Here is a 16,233-nt window from a genome sequence, read left to right as displayed (position 1 = left end):
TAAAAGTGCCAATAGTAAATATACTCATTATGGATTTTCATGCATAAATGTTTAAACTACCATTGCTTTGTTATTTGCGCGTTATCAAGCGACTTTAAGTTATTTTACAGATATGCAATGAGCAGCGAAAATTTAGTTACTACATTTATAATTGTACATGACATTGTACACAAAGTGGCTTATTTTGTGGTGCAGCTCCCACTTCAGAATTTCTAGTTTAGCACACAAATTTAAATCTACACATATTTTTAATGGATGGAAACTAATGTTTAGACTATTTTATTTTAACGTTGTTTTTATCTTTGCCATGATAAGCACAACCTGCCGTGCCCGTATATTCTGCGCGTTACGGTAACGAGCCGCAGCCCGTCGGCCTTTCCAGCAGCTCAGGATTCATTCAGCCAAACATACACAGCTGAACACGGACAGGGCTACGGACACTCTTCCGAGCCGGGGAATCAAGAGGCTTGGAGTCCAAATTCAGAGGAGCAAGTGTCCCACTAAAAGGCGGAACTAACTAGCTTGTCATGGCGGATGTTGGTGAGGTTTTGATGTCGGTTTTGTCCACAATTCGGGTTCCGAAGCCCGGGGACCGTGTTCACAAAGACGAATGCGCCTTGTCATTTTCCACGCCGGTGAGCCATCTTCCTTTTACAAATCAAAACGTCAGCTAATAAAACTGTGTTATTTCATTACCAATTTTCCTTCATTCTCTCTCTCTCGTTTTAGCGTAATGTAGTCTTTTCTCGGTGCTATCCGTTTTCAATACACTGGCCTCTTAGATTTCCCCTTTTCAACTAACTAGCAAGCTAGCATAAAGCTAAGCTAATAATGCACTGTAATGGAAACTTAGCCCTAGCTTGTTGGCTAGGCTAGGTATGTTAGTGAGTGTGCTGTCAAACTGGCTAGCAAGGTAATTTGGTGGTTTAATGCTCACAGCTGTGACAGGAGTGTTCATGTTTTTAACGTAACGCATCCTATTATATTTCAGTCTTGACAGCTAAAGTTTCTCTTAGATTTACATAACATAAAACGCTGCCGAGCTGGATTTTAGCGTTATCAGGCTGACTGGGCAGTAAGTTGGCAAAAAATATGATAACTGGTGCTGTAACATATGTAAGACACCTATATCTAGATTACTTTTAAGTGCAACTTTTCAGTGTTGTGTCACGACGGAGAGAGGATTTTGACAGATTACCACATTTAACAGTGACTGTGTGTTTTTTTTTTTTTTTTTTTTTTTACAGGAGAGTGAGGGAGGCCTGTATGTGTGCATGAACAGTTTCCTGGGCTTTGGCAGTCAGTATGTGGACAGACATCATGCTCGGTCTGGCCAAAGAGCTTACTTGCACATCACCCGGACTCGTAAGGCAAAGGTGGACACCGAATTCTACTTTATAATTCTTCATATATTAACAATATCTATTTATATGTCCTCTGATATCTTATGTTACTCTCACAGAAAGAAGATGACAGTAACTCTGGATCTGGACACCCGCCTAAGAAAAAGCCCACTAGATTGGCCATAGGTGAGTGCACGAGAGAGCATGTACACAAACAAAGATTGTACTGGTGTCCTTTTTTGAGGTTGACCTATGCTGTCCCCCTTTATGTTTCTGGTTTTGTTTTTGTTTTTTTTTTTTTCCAGGGATTGAAGGTGGTTTTGATGTAGAGCAGGATCAGTATGAGGAGGATGTAAAGGTGGTCATTTGGCCTGACAGGCAGGAAGTGACATCAGAGGACCTTGCTACCATGCCTGATGTTGTGAGGGAACGGGTGAGATGTGTTGTCTTGTGTTTTCTGGCAAGAAAAATGTCATCATTCTGTCAAGGTACTGTTACAGTTATGACAATGGGAATATACTGCCCTGCACAGTATTTATAGCTCTCATCAGTACAAGCACATAGTACAGAGGTTTGCTGCAAACACGGATAATCGCCATATCTCTTTGACTAGTTTGCCATACATATATTATAGATGCTTCCCTTAATAGAAAAGCATTAACGGCACACACAGGTATGCAGGTATAAAAACCTTTGTTATTATTAGAGATTAAGTAGTTCAGAAGTTTAATCATGAGCTGTTACTCAGGTCTAATTTTTTAATGCCAATCGTTCACTGGTCCTCAAGGTGTCCCTGTCCATGGCGGGTATCATGGCAGCCGACTCAGTGTCTCATACCTTACAAGTTCAACAGTGGGATGGAGAGGTGAGGCAGGAGTCCAGGCATGCTGCTGACCTAAAACAGCTTGAAAACGGAATCAAGATCCCTCCTAGGTGAGACATGAGACCACACAGCTAAAATAAACTTACCATGCAGTATCCTTATGAACATAGTGTGTCTATATTTGACTCTGTTTTGATGAAACAATGTGAAAAATTGCAAATATAACACTTTCTCTCCATACTCTAAAATGTCCAGCTGTTATAGTAATGTATTATGTTCTGCAAAGAGAACGTATAGGCAAAAACATTTTACATTTAGAATCCATTGATCCATTATTGCATTAGTTTTTAATTGTTCCTGTCTCTCCTGTGCTAAAAATGAAGATGGAGATAGGCATTTATTCTGTTTTCCAGTCTATTATACACAACATACCAGGTAGTTGTTTCAGAACACATGTATATTGGAGGATTTATATGACCTTTCTTCATTGTAGCGGCTGGCGGTGTGAGGTGTGTGACCTCCAGGAGAACCTTTGGATGAACCTGACGGATGGCAAAGTTTTGTGTGGTCGCAGGTATTTTGATGGCTCTGGGGGAAACAACCATGCCCTTCTCCACTTTCAGGAGACAGGATACCCACTCGCTGTCAAACTTGGTACCATCACTCCTGATGGAGCAGGTAAGCAGACAACTACCATTTCTCTGTCACAACATTGTTAAATACTGAGGATGTATTGCCTCTGGTGAGTCTCCATTATTAAAAAATTTTGTATGCACATTTACCTAATGCTCAGCATTTCCTGCCCTTCTACCTCAACCTCTGACTCTCAACGTCTACCCTGTTTTTTATGTCCAGATGTGTATTCTTATGATGAAGATGACATGGTACTGGATTCCAAGTTACCAGAGCACCTATCTCACTTTGGTATCGACATGATGACGATGGAGAAGGCAAGTTCTTGCAGTGTTTCTATTGTTTTAACTGAATACTTTATTCTGTTATTCTTCTGTTATTAACCTTTTTATAAATGTCAAGTCTGACAATTTGTCCTATTGCTTTACTGCTGCGGTGTTTGTACACTGAAGTATTTATCAGGCAACTTTACCATTTGAGGGTTGTAAATTTAGTCAGATATATTGGATATTTTTCTAGTTGTCCAGACAATTATGTAGTAGACATTGATTACATAGCATTTCTAAAGGCTCTAAAATTCAGTTGCAGTGGTAGAGAGCCAACAATGCTTAAATAATTAATAACAGAACAAAAAATTCATATTATCCAACACTTGGCCAACTTTTCTCCCAAATTCTTCCTCTTGTTTGTTTTTTTTTTTATTGGCAGAGCAGTGTTTATATGGGTTTATACTAAGTTATTGTTAAAAGTATTTTTAATAAGGGACTGTGATAATACACTCTTTCTTTTTTTTGTGTGCTAAATGTCATGGCATACCCATCATCTTATCCTCCTACTTTCTCCAGTTTCAGATATTTTCCTCCACACCTGTTTCTGATTCCCTGCTGCCATTAATATCTTTGCCACCTGCTTCTCCTCTTATGCAGAGTGCAGATTACACAGTTGTCAAAATTTGAGATGTCTGTACCCCTCACTGTGTACTGTAATGTTGTTTCTTGTCTTGCTAATGTATTGCTGCACATACTTAATGATGTTGCACAGACAGGGGGTGGAGGAATTTTGCAACATTTGAGCAGAAGACAAAGTGCAGCACTTAGTGCTGTGATGATGTGCGTTGGAGTTCAGGCTCATCTGCCTGCTGTCATTACTACTTAATATTGGCCAATTTTCTCATAATTCTTAAAACCTTCCTTTAGATTTGAAGAATGCCACAAATAATTTATTGTACTAATTTCCTGCATCCTTTATTTTCTCCTCCCTTTGACTTTTCTGTTGCAGACTGAGCGTACTATGACAGAGTTGGAGATTGCTGTGAACCAGCGTGTTGGGGAGTGGGAGGTGATCCAGGAGTCAGGGACTACCCTACGTCCCCTGTTTGGCCCCGGCCTGACTGGCATGAAGAACCTGGGCAACAGCTGCTACCTCAACTCCGTCATGCAAGTGCTCTTCACCATTCCAGACTTCCAGAACAAGTTAGTACCCTCTTTTATTCTCCCCTATCTCAAAATTGTTTTGTTAATCATGTCACTTTGAAAGGACAATGTTAATTCTTATGGCAGACTGCAGTTATATTATTGCTTTAAACAGGATCATGATTTCTTAATTTCTTATTACGTGAGTATTTTTCTAGACAGACTATGACTTGTCTCTACTTATGCCTTGCAGGTATGTGTCCAACATTGACAAGATCATTAATGAAGCACCCAGTGATCCTACCCAGGACTTCAAAACCCAAGTGTGAGTGTCCTCTACTAATGTTTCATTTTAGATGACAAGCTCTTGTATCACTATGCGATACCAACAAACAGTGACAAGATTGATTAAGCACAAGGACAGTGTTATCCCATGTGGTTTCTTTTATATAGTTATTTTTCTGCAGCACAGTTTACACACACTTGCATTCACCCCAAGACGCTGCCCTCTTTTCTATTTTGTCTTGAAAATGTTGTCATCATTGTGCACAGGAGATTAAACCATTTACATAAATACACACAAGTATACTTGGTGTGCCAGCTGTCAGCTACCAAAGCCAATTACAGACTCCTTTTCATGCAGCGCAACATTTTTTTTTTTTTGTTTCCCTCCTTCTTCTGAATCAGAATGCTCTATTGAAATCAGCAAGGTTTATACACACCTCCACCGACACTTGGCCTCAAGTCATTTTAGCTCTGTGCCACATTAAGAGAAGACAGCGAAGCTGCTGCTGTGTCTGAAAACTACTCACAGAGCCTTTTGTGAAAACAAAAGTGAAACAGTATTTTGGTATGGTATGTAACATGACACTTTTTTGGCTAGTTCAATAACTTGTTTTACACATGTGTGATTTTTTTTTTTTTAGGTGAAGTGATTCTAAACAATCTCTATTTTTATTGCTATGTGAAAATGTCTTTATTCCCATCAGAGATAAGGAAATCTTCTCTCTGATTACACATTTCACTATGCTATTTCAAAGCCAAAAAACATCTAGGCCTATATCCAAATCCTCCTCCTGTGAGAGAGACTGGTATATTGTTGGATGTGCAGTGATGTCAGCTTTGTTTATTCATAACAGAGCCAAGCTGGGCTACGGTTTGTTGTCAGGAGAGTATTCCAAACCAGCACCAGACCCAGGAGATGAAAATGGTGCATCTGAACCAAGGGTAAGAAGAAACAGTCACAGCGGATTTGTATTAACAGATATCAGTGACACATTTGGGATTTACTCTCAGAAATTAGTAATTTGGTTTACCTATTATTAGCTCTCACCATTGACAAATCTGATATTTCTGGTTTGTTTGCAGGGAGACCAAATTGGCATAGCACCACAAATGTTTAAAGCACTTGTTGGGCGGGGCCACCCAGAATTCTCCACCAATCGACAACAGGATGCTCAGGAGTTTTTATTGCACTTCATAAACATGGTGGAGGTAAGGTAACACTTATGCCCTGCTTCTCTTTCTCCACCCCAATTCTTTTCTGCTCCTGTATCATTATTTATTTTTACCCACAGAGAAACTGTCGCTCTGGGCCCAACCCATCTGAAGCCTTCAGGTTCCTGGTGGAGGAGAGGATTGTATGTCAGCAGTCACAGAAAGCCAAGTACACACAGCGAGTTGATTACATCGTTCAGCTGCCTGTTCCCATGGACCAGGCCACCAACACAGGTAATAGGCTGGTGGGATAGTCTCCACATAGAGCTGTGTCTGTTCAGAACACAGTGCAGAGGCAAAGTCTAGTTGCTTGTTTACACCACCAACATGTGTCAGTGTTACTGGACTTTTGGCTTATGCCAATATCAGTAAAAGTTGAAAAGAAATAACCCATAATACATGATATAAATATTATTTTCACTGTTGTACAATAAGCTCATATGTGGATGCAAACAACCTGGCCAATTTCAGTCTAAATCTAACTTGAAGTATTACATTTCATTTTAGTCTTTGAAGAATATTTGTTAGAAAGGCTACACTATATGAGTGACACTCACTTTTTCAATCATGTATATATTTCTGCAACAGAAGAGCTTCAGGAGGCTGAGCGCCGGCATGAGGAGGGGGACTCATCAGCCCCTACAGTGCGTGCACAAATCCCCTTCACAGCTTGCATGGCCGCCCTCAGTGAACCAGAGACTCTCACAGACTTCTGGAGCTCAGCTGTGCAGGCAAAGACTACTGCTACCAAGTATGAAGAGAGACAGCCATTCACAGATTAATTGAAACAAATCTTAAGATTTACACATTAATTTCAGCTTTTGTCTCATTTGTCAGGACAACCCGCTTTGCCTCATTCCCTGACTACCTGGTTATCCAGATTAAGAAGTTTACCTTTGGCCTTGACTGGGTGCCTAAGAAATTAGGTGAGCAAACATATTATAAAAAGCTTGTGTTGCAGAGAAATATTTATACTGTACGCAAATCTCTTTCTTCCTGACGGAGTTGGAAATCTCACTCACTAAGACAAACTAGGCCACAGTATAGTCTGTAGAGTCTGAAAAAGAGGAGCACCCTCTTGAAACAGGACGGCTTTATATGCTCTACCTCAGTGTTAAGAGTAGACTGTAAGTAACCAGAGCAGCATTACATAAAGCTAAATGTTAAAAATGAAAACTCTGTGCAGATGTGAGCATCGACGTTCCTGACACCCTGGACCTGAGCGCGCTACTTGCAACCGGCCAGCAGCCAGGGGAGGAGCTTCTACCAGAGGTGGCCCCACCCCCACTCATGACCCCAGATGTGGAGGTTAAAGGTATCCTGGGTTCCCATGGCAACGAGGAGGACGACTCACTCTACTCCCCACTGCTGTGTCAGTCTGTCTGTCATTCCTGCTCTTTTCCTTCTTTTTCTGTTATTTGTCCACTCTTGTTTCGACCTTTTCTTTTTCTGCCTTTTCAGTTTTCACGAGTCCTGTTGCCTTATTATTTATTTATTTTGATTATCATTTATTTGTTTACTTTTATATCATTATTAGGTGATTGTTCTTTTTTCTTTTTTTAAAGCACATGAGGTTTATTGTTTTGTTATTTTCTTTATGCCATTTTGCATTTTGTTAATTAAAACTTTTTATCGTAATTTCTTAATAGGGCAATTTTACACTAGGTTTTTGCCTCTTCTGCTTATTTACAGTTTATATTTAAATCTAAACTAACAAAAACTGATAAATTTGACTACAACCTAATACCTGTATGGATATCATGCCAACAAAACTATGGAAAAATTATTTAGCGCCCCTTTAAAACCAAACAATTTCACACAAATAAAAACTAGCAAAAAAAAAGATGTGGAATGCATTTTATACTGAATACACCCAATTAATTCAAGTTTCTCTCACGCAGCTCCAGTCCTCGATGACTCTACTGTGTCCCAGTTATGTGAAATGGGATTCCCACTGGAGGCCTGCAGGAAAGCGGTGTACTACACTGGGAACACTGGAATCGACGCTGCCATGAATTGGATCATGAGCCATATGGATGATCCAGGTGTGCAGAGAAGTAGAAACTTACTAACAAGCTAATTCTTAATCAGCCTGACCGCCTCCCTCAGTCATCTTGTTCTCTTTTTGACTTGGTGCAGACTTCTCGGCCCCCCTCGTGTTACCAGGCTGCAGCTCCGGCCCCGGGACCACACCCACAGAGAGCCTCTCTGAGGAGCACCTGGCAACCATCGTTTCCATGGGCTTCAGTCGAGATCAGGCAACCAAAGCACTTCGAGCCACGGTTAGATTCAGACTCATCAAGCTAGACGTGGAGAGTTGATAAATTTCACAAGTCACTAGTCTAGAAGTAACAGCTGTACTCACACAGACACAACTGTCCACATTTGCAAAGCAGTCTTTCATCAGAGACTCTAAACAGTGTTTGATTTAAGACCTCAACAAAATTAGTAGCAGGATTTAATTTTAACTGAGAACATTGTGCGATGCTGCTAAATGAGTTAGCAAACACTAACAGTGTTGTTCTGTTATGTTTTCTAACTTTTAACGTGCTTGCTGTTAAAAGAGCATAATTTATCTTCAGCCTCTGACTTGTGTACTTACTGTGTAAAATATTGGTGTTTGTGTCTTAGAGTAATATCCTGGATCGGGCAGTGGACTGGATCTTCTCACACCTGGATGACCTGGAGTCAATGGATGTGTCCGAAGGAGGCCGCTCGGCTGCAGAGAGTGAGGGAGGCAGGGATCCTCCTCCTGGCCCACGTGTCAGAGACGGACCAGGCAGTGAGTCCAAGGGAGAGGGATGAGAGAGGGAGCATTCAGGATGATCAGTACTTCAGAATATGTTGATAGTAGTTGCAGATTTGATAGGACACATGATTTATATCTTAGTTCTTCCACCTATTATAATTTGAAAATGGAACTTATGTGTTTTAGAACAAATAACTCAAATTGTTTCTCCTTTATCCAGAATATGAGCTGTTTGCATTCATCAGTCACATGGGGACAAGCACTATGTGCGGCCACTATGTCTGTCACATCAAGAAGGATCAGCAGTAAGTGTTACAGTATTATGGCAACATTTTTTTTAAGGCCTCAGCACATAATAGTTAAAGTCTGAGGCCACTGTTAAGTTATTATTGCAGTTCTCAGATGCTGAAAGAAAATAAATTGCCCTGATATGCTTATTTTATGCTTACAAATTAAACTGTAAATGAGTTGAAGTTTATACATCTTACTTGCTTTCTTTTCTCTAACCAGCTGCTAATGTATTCATTGTGGTAGTTGAAAATGTGTTTAAAAATGTCAAATTAAAATGTAATGAAGTAGCAGATTTTTACAGTGCCTCAGCAGGGGGCACCAGACTCCAACTCTGATCTGAATAACGAATTTTTTCTATAGCTGCTGTTTGTGTGCAGTGCAAATTATGAATCAATCAATTCTGAACTCAGATTTATTTTATATCTGGATAATAAAAAATGTTCTAGTTTGATATTTGAATGTAGAAAAGTGTCATTATAACTTCTTATATTATGTTATTGGTGATAGTTGGTGTTATCAAGCTGCTCTTTGTGAGCTCTGTATTGTTTTTGTGTTTCACAGGTGGGTTATCTTCAATGATCAGAAGGTGTGTGCGTCAGAGAAACCTCCCAAAGATCTGGGATACCTCTACTTCTATCGGAGAGTGGCTGAATGAGACCAAGTGTTTCACTTGAGGTGAACGAGGAGACACATAAGACAACGTTCATAGTCGCACTCCAACAAGCTCTTACAAATGCCCTGGCAACGCTTCACAACTGACAAAAGTGTAAATAAGTCTCTGAGATTGCAAATATACACAGTAAAATAAAATGGTGCAGATGTACAGTTAAGGTGTTGGCGGGAGAAGTTTCTTTTGATCTGTTGATTACAAACCATGGGACTGCTCAAAAAGCAGATTCAGTTACCAACTCTGCAGCATAACATGCTGATCTTGATTTGTTCAGGTTTTACTCAGCAAATGTGTTCAGAGAACTGAGAAAACCTGCTTCATGGGACTGGTCCCAGACATTAGAGGCACTTAAGTTGCTAAGTCCAGTCACTTTTATTAATATGTTTGCTTAACTGTCACCGTTCATCAGTGTCCTGACTATTGATTTTCACTGCCGTCAGTAGTCACTGCCCTTCCAACCCCTCTCTTCCTTTGGGTTGTTGCAGCTTGGTGTCACTACTTTAGCTGAGCACCACCTCCTCACCTACTTTCACCAAGGAAGTTAAAAACAATTCAGCATCCAAAATATGAGAAATGTCAGTAAATACAACAAATATCTCACGTGTGTTTCAAAAAGGAAATAAAAAGAAAAAAAAGTCAAAACACCAAATGAACTTGCTTTTTCTTAAACGTTTGGTGAGGGTGATATCTGGCTGCTTTTTGTTTTATTTAGTTTTTATTTTACAGATTCTTTGTTACTTCAGCTGTGACAAATAAACAATTGTCTTTCCTGTCATTGTGTCATTTTCCTTTTGTGTCATGATGCTTACAGTTTAGTTTCATTTCTCTAGTTGCTTTTGCAGTCTCATTTTCACATTAAAATAATAGTCATGAATCAGTGTTTACAGTTTAGTATCAGTTCTTTTATTGGTTTTATGGTCTTGTGATGTTGACATTGTGGCAAAAAAATTAAAGAAGTGTTTTGTAGTTACTGTACAGCCGTTAGCGTCATGTAAAACCTGCAGTATGTACATATCCTCGACCTAGTTTACAGGAATCCACACTGGTATAAAGTGCAAACCCACAGAGAGTTGGGTTTGTATTAGCCTACAACTTTCCAAAGTGTAGCTTTCTCTTCACGTCTTCCAACATCTACAGTTTCTGCATCCTTATACTTGCCTCCGATTTAAGGTAAGATCTCAAATGAATGTAATCAAGTTTTATATCAAAACGTGAATTGATTGGATTTTATCTGTTCATTCTGAAGCCACTTTGTTTTGTATAGAAGCTCAGTCATAACATAGTGATGGATTTACAAATGATTTTTATTTCTCCTTCTGTAACTCATTGTTAGTTACAACCAAACTGATCTGAATCAACTTGCCTAGCCATGCCTTCATCTGTTGGTGTGTATATATGATTGTAACAGTTAAAGATGTTTAATTTCCATGTATATCAATCGCTCACTCAATTAGGTGAAACATACATAATTAGGATAACAAATGTGAATTTTATTACAGTTCTACAATACAAAATATAATTAAAAAAGTCAGTTTTATCTGCTGTGACTATCCAAAGTAACCATAAACAAAAAAGATAAACTGCAATTTGTTGCTTTAAAATAGAAAATTAATCTCTTAAGTGAAGGGAACATACAACACATTTAATTAATCTTTTGATGTGTCCACAATTAATTATCTGTACAAAGTAACCTCAAAATGACTCAAGACGTGCTTTCTGTTCGTTACCAGTCATTCGTGTTTCCATTATGACAGCGGAAAATGTCTTTAAAAACAACTAATTGAAATGTAATGAATTGCTGATTTAGCATTTTTTCTCAGAAGGGGGCACCAGACTCCATGTCTGGTCTGTACTAAAGAACTGGTTCACAGCTGCTGTTTGTGTGCAGTGTAAATCGTGAATCTCCTCTACGAAGGTTGATACAAACAGCCTGAACTCAGATTTATTTTGGATCTGGATAATAGAAATGTACTAGTTTGATATTTGAATGTTGAAAAGTTCTTATATTATGTTATTGGTGATAGTTGGTGTTATCAAGCTGCTCTGTGTGAGCTCTGTATTGTTTTTGTGTTCAGAGAACTGAGAAAACGTGCTTCATGGGACTGGTCCCAGACATTAGAGGCACTTGGTGCCACTGCTTAAGGCGGGCAGCACCTCCTTAACTACCAGTTTCACAGTGAAAGGTTAATGTTTAGCATCTACAATATGAGCGATGGCAAGAAAAGAAACAAAACAACATTAAAAGAAGGAGATAAAGTAATAATATTTTTTATTAAATGTTTGGTGAGGGTGACTTTTGTGACATTCACTGACTCATCTCTCCTGTAATTCTGCCCCTTTTTTCAAATGTGTCTTGGACTTTACAGTTTAGTATCAGTTCTCTTACTTGTTTTATGGTTTTGTTTTGTTTACATTGTGGGAATAAGTGTTTTATAGCTACTGTACAGCCACTAGTGTCATGTAAACCCTGCAGTATGTATATATCCTTGATCTAGTTTACAGGAACGCGCACTGGTATGAAGTGCAAACCCACAGAGAGTTGGGTTTGCATTGGCCTACAACTTTCCAAGGTGCAGATTTCTCTTCACTTCTTCCGCCTTCTAAAGTTCTGCATCCTTGCACTGTTGTTTTTGATGATTGAAGTACAGAGGGGATAAGGAACGAGTCTGGCCTTCAGTAACTGCACAAAAGACACGGCCTCCAAGTTAAGGTAAGATCTCAAACTAACAAAATCAAGTTTTAATTCAAAGCGTGAAATGATTGCATTTCATCTGTCCATGCTGAAACCACTTTGTTTCGTACTGAGGCTCAGCCATAACGTAGTGGCAGATTCACCATTTTGAGCCTAAAATAATCCTACATATTAACAAATGTTTGGGTTCTTTTTTATCTTTTTATATGTCTGTATTATATGAAACTAAACTGACTTTAAACGATTTAGCATCTGGTCTATATTTGACACGTAAACAAATAGTGGTTTATATGATTTTAAAAAATGTTTTATCATTTACATGTATTGTACAGCGAGTTCAGTGAGGTGAATATATAAAATATGAATAAGATGTTAAATTAGACTTTGATTCATTTGCATTATAGTTGTATGATCAAATATATCAGATTATGATCTGCTGTGATCATCCAAAGTAGCCAAAATAAAAAAGATAAAATTAGTATCTTTAAAATGAAAAATGTAAATATTTCAGCTTTTGGAAGTTAAATCAGACTGTTTAAAACTATTACCCATGTCAAAGGAGACCATGTGAGACAAGCAATGATATATTCTCATATTTTTTATTGCGTTTCCTTTGAATCACTTTTAATAGTAGTAAAACTGCAACTGTTTAATTCTGATGCATGATGAGAAATGTCTGGAACAGGTCTACAGCGAAGAATCTTAACATGCATTACAGATCAAGTTAATAAAATACAAAAGAGCCAAAACACATCCTGAAATTTTACAAGTAACAATTGTTTCATCTTGTTTTGTGCAAATCCACGCAGCAAGTTCAAAAGTCCTAATAGAGACAGAGAGAGGAAGGAAGTCAGAAAGAAGCTTGGTTAAGATCACATTTCTCGATCAAGTGCTCGTGTTAAACAGAAGCTGTTGAGTGTGGGTGAATGTGGTACTTGTTTGAGATGGTTTATATCACTGCTTTCATGCCATGAACAACTACATTAAACTCTTCTAAACATTATTTTCTTCTAACAAAAATCTACATGTTTGTCTGTTATTTTTACCCTTCAGACACAACATTTGAGATGAAGATTATTGTGCTGTTTGGGTTTGGTAAGTGATTATATTTTATTTCTATATTAGAATTTTATTTAGAAATAATAATTTATAGTATATATGTCTTAAGAAGTTGCCAGTGGGTAAGATGTGAATATATAACGTTAAATGGAGCATGTTTTGTGAATGTGATCCCCTCTCTTCAGTGCTGGGTGCAGTCTGTGTTGCTGGCAAAGTGGTCTTTACAACACCAGGGAAGAAAGCTACCTTGGAGTGTGGAGCAAATACATTTAGCAACACCCTGACATGGCGTTATAAAGATCAAGTGATTTACAGTACTCAGAAAAGAGGCTACCCACGCAAAGGTAGTAATAAACATTTATTCTTCAGCCTAATACATTGTTTTATTTAAAATGATTCAGTGATGCAATTACACATGTTTTCTGCATTAGGAAAAACTGATCTTGCGTCAAGAACAAGTGTGATAAAGGGCACATCACTGCAGATCTCTGATGTAAAAGAAGGTGATGCTGGAGCGTTCTCTTGTGAGGCAGATCGGATCCAACATGAACACACACTTGTTGTGTTCTCAGGTCAGCATCAAATCTGAGGACGATTTTATTTGAATTTTTAACTTACATTTTTCATACAGCTTCTATTATCAGGACAATTGCTGTTGTTAAGAATGTGTTAACTGTAATAAACACTTCATATGTTATTATGTTGTAAAGTGGAAATAAAGGCTTTTACACTTAGTTGAATTAAGAATAGAAAAATACGTTTGTCTGATGCAGTGATTTTTAATAATTTCTGAAATGTTTCTGCCTTAAAAACACTGGATGCTCCATTTTCCATAATGCTTAATGAAATTCCACATCTTAGAAAATGTGCCCTTCCTATTTTTTTACTCCTGCTATCAAATGTAATTATAATATAAATTCTAATCTACAAGGAAAAGCTGGAACATTATTTACTTTAGGAAGCTGCCCATTATGTAACTATGCAAGATGGTTTTATGATGCAAAAGGTTTACTGTGTGTGTGTGTGTGTATTGCAGGCATTACATGTTCATTTTCATTAGGTTATGAGGATGCACGTGTTCCTAATGATTTGGATGAATTCCTTGAAGCCCTTTGTTCAACTTTCATTCCTCTTTGGGATTCTCACTGTGTCCTACCTCTTGTTTGTGTCAGTCTCACCCAGCTCCCCTTGTGAACTTGAATCAGGCTGGGAGGCTACACTGCAATGTCAGGTAAAGGGTCCGACCTCAGGCTATACCGTGCAGTGGAGGAAGCCAGATGGAACCACTGACAAGTCTGGCACAGCTAAGCTCGAATCTGTAGCCCTTTCAGATGCTGGGAATTGGACGTGTATGATCACGTATGGTGGAGAAACCCACAGTGAAAACCTAGTCGTCAAAGTTAAAGGTAAGCTCTAACAAAAAAAACTGCATTTTTTTATAATAAAACACTCATGTGATCAGAGAAGAGCCAGATGTTCTGTGTCTTTGCTTTCAGCGTTTGTTCCTCCAACAACTGCACCTTCCACTAAACAAAACTCAAATGAAGAACCAGGCTGCACCGACTGTGAGTACGACTTATGTTAGACAAACTTCAGACTAATTTAGCCCTGCTGAAACCTTCAACCTACTGTGTCACTGACCTATTATACTTGTGCTTTCTGTATATGTGTGTGTGTGTGGTTTTGCTCACACAGGTGCTACTGATCGTAATGGTGTTCTTCGCCTCGACTGGTGGGTATGGGTTGCAGTTGGAGTTGGCGGCCTGATAGTGCTTCTCCTGATGGTCTTTGTCATTTTTATGTGTAAAAGGATCAAAAGAAGGAAGGTGAGTGAATAAAGTCATTCACTGATTGGTAGGTTGACATAAGTTGGTGGGATGAAGGTGTGTGGGTTGCTGGAGCTAATAAAACTATTGAAAACAGCTTTTTTTTTTTTTTTAACCACAATAGAGAAAAATTCGGGGGATGAAATATAGACGACAGCCAATGGAGCCCAAGGAGTACTGTCAGTGTACCCGGTAAACGTTTCTAAACCTGTAGCCCACTTCACTTTACAGAGGCTGTCTAACAGGCTCCATTCACTTTATATTAATGACTGTTTGACCTTCATTTTCACTGCGCTTTTCTTTACGGCACGCTTCATTATTGTATTGTAATTAGTGTGAAAACTTGTCCTCGTGCTCTCTTTATCACAGCCCACCAGCTGCAGCAAGACCACAGCAAGGACGCCGGAAAGAGAAGCCAACAGTTCTGCTTGTGCAACCCCCGCTAATGTAGTGACATGAAAGACTGAAGACTGAAGGAAGGAGAGATAGCAAAAAAACGAAAGAGGAAGTTAGAGCAAAGGAAAAAGAGGAATAGACTGAGATAAAAAAGAGCAAGTGAAAGAGAACCCTGGTGTGAATATGGCGTGAATGTAAATGGGCTTTTGAATGCTCTTGATGAAAATAAAAATCAGCTGTAATGATGTGGGCACTTTGAGCTTTTCCCCAAATGTAACAGGTGAACTGAATGCAAATAGGCTCCTCCAGGGTAGAGGAGAACAGCATTAGTCTGTACTTGTTTTTTTTTCCTTTTATGCACAATATTGACATGTCAAGTGTAACATATCCAGTCATACAGCATTGCCAACTTCTAAAGTGCTGCTTAGCTGATTTGAATACTCATCAGTCTTGTGTTTCTGTGTATTTAATACACATTTATGTACTCTGTCTTTATTGCTGTTGCTTGTAAATGAAAATAATAAATTACTGTGCTGAAATGTTCTTTCTCCTGAGTCAATAAACTAAGAAGAAACCCAACTGCAGCAGTGGTTAAATTATTTTTGTCCTCGTGATAGATAATTCTGTTAATTATTGTTTTAAGAAAAAGAAAATGCCAGTAGTAGTAGCAGTGACTGTGCTATTATAATAGAAGCATAAGGAAGTTAAGACGTCTATCAGATGAGAGGTGAAACATTTTCAGGAACCTCAACTGGACTTCAGTTGGCACCAAACGGCACCTTCTGGATGTTAAGGATCATAACTTTCAACATGTCAACATGTCAAACACGATCTCTCCTCTT

General features: G+C 38.7%; 2 protein-coding genes across 5 annotated transcripts; both read left to right on the top strand.

The window, feature by feature from the left end:
• Positions 1-380: 380 nt before the first annotated feature.
• usp5 (ubiquitin specific peptidase 5 (isopeptidase T)) lies at positions 381-10,193 on the top strand. Of its 2 annotated transcripts, none has more exons than XM_026370519.1 (20): positions 381-635; positions 1,248-1,376; positions 1,463-1,529; positions 1,649-1,776; positions 2,131-2,276; positions 2,660-2,844; positions 3,022-3,116; positions 4,078-4,271; positions 4,465-4,536; positions 5,351-5,438; positions 5,580-5,705; positions 5,789-5,942; positions 6,297-6,459; positions 6,546-6,634; positions 6,895-7,023; positions 7,610-7,753; positions 7,848-7,990; positions 8,340-8,490; positions 8,678-8,762; positions 9,310-10,193. In XM_026370519.1, exons 1-20 carry the CDS (start codon positions 528-530, stop codon positions 9,401-9,403), a joined length of 2,490 nt encoding a protein of 829 aa, XP_026226304.1. In that variant the 5' UTR covers positions 381-527; the 3' UTR covers positions 9,404-10,193. The 2 variants fall into 2 exon arrangements, with proteins under 2 accessions (XP_026226304.1, XP_026226303.1); XM_026370518.1 differs by having other exon boundaries at positions 6,895-7,080.
• Positions 10,194-10,409: 216 nt separating this feature from the next.
• cd4-2.2 (CD4-2 molecule, tandem duplicate 2) lies at positions 10,410-15,975 on the top strand. 3 transcript variants are annotated; one of them, XM_026370621.2, is made up of 11 exons: positions 10,410-10,588; positions 11,914-12,128; positions 12,920-13,032; positions 13,164-13,205; positions 13,355-13,513; positions 13,601-13,741; positions 14,342-14,575; positions 14,666-14,734; positions 14,865-14,995; positions 15,120-15,187; positions 15,365-15,975. In XM_026370621.2, exons 4-11 carry the CDS (start codon positions 13,178-13,180, stop codon positions 15,444-15,446), a joined length of 912 nt encoding a protein of 303 aa, XP_026226406.1. In that variant the 5' UTR covers positions 10,410-10,588; positions 11,914-12,128; positions 12,920-13,032; positions 13,164-13,177; the 3' UTR covers positions 15,447-15,975. The 3 variants fall into 3 exon arrangements, with proteins under 3 accessions (XP_026226406.1, XP_026226407.1, XP_026226405.1); XM_026370622.2 differs by lacking the exon at positions 12,920-13,032 and having other exon boundaries at positions 12,067-12,128; XM_026370620.2 differs by lacking the exon at positions 12,920-13,032.
• The last annotated feature ends 258 nt before the right edge of the window (positions 15,976-16,233 follow it).

The sequence above is a fragment of the Anabas testudineus genome, chromosome 16, assembly GCF_900324465.2.
Source record: "Anabas testudineus chromosome 16, fAnaTes1.2, whole genome shotgun sequence".
Taxonomy (NCBI): Eukaryota; Metazoa; Chordata; class Actinopteri; order Anabantiformes; family Anabantidae; genus Anabas; species Anabas testudineus.
Note: the sequence above shows the minus strand (reverse complement) of the source record. Positions and strands in the feature narration are given on the sequence as shown.

Excerpts from the sequence above, each read along its gene's own strand:
- cd4-2.2 (XM_026370622.2), top strand. The coding sequence starts at position 13,178 with ATGAAGATTATTGTGCTGTTTGGGTTTG. Across the intron at positions 14,735-14,864 it reads AGAACCAGGCTGCACCGACT|GTGCTACTGATCGTAATGGT; the intron begins GTGAGTACGACT and ends TTGCTCACACAG. Across the intron at positions 14,996-15,119 it reads AAAGGATCAAAAGAAGGAAG|AGAAAAATTCGGGGGATGAA; the intron begins GTGAGTGAATAA and ends TAACCACAATAG.
- usp5 (XM_026370518.1), top strand. The coding sequence starts at position 528 with ATGGCGGATGTTGGTGAGGTTTTGATGTCGGTTTTGTCCACAATTCGG. Across the intron at positions 2,277-2,659 it reads GGAATCAAGATCCCTCCTAG|CGGCTGGCGGTGTGAGGTGT; the intron begins GTGAGACATGAG and ends TCTTCATTGTAG. Across the intron at positions 3,117-4,077 it reads ACATGATGACGATGGAGAAG|ACTGAGCGTACTATGACAGA; the intron begins GCAAGTTCTTGC and ends TTTCTGTTGCAG.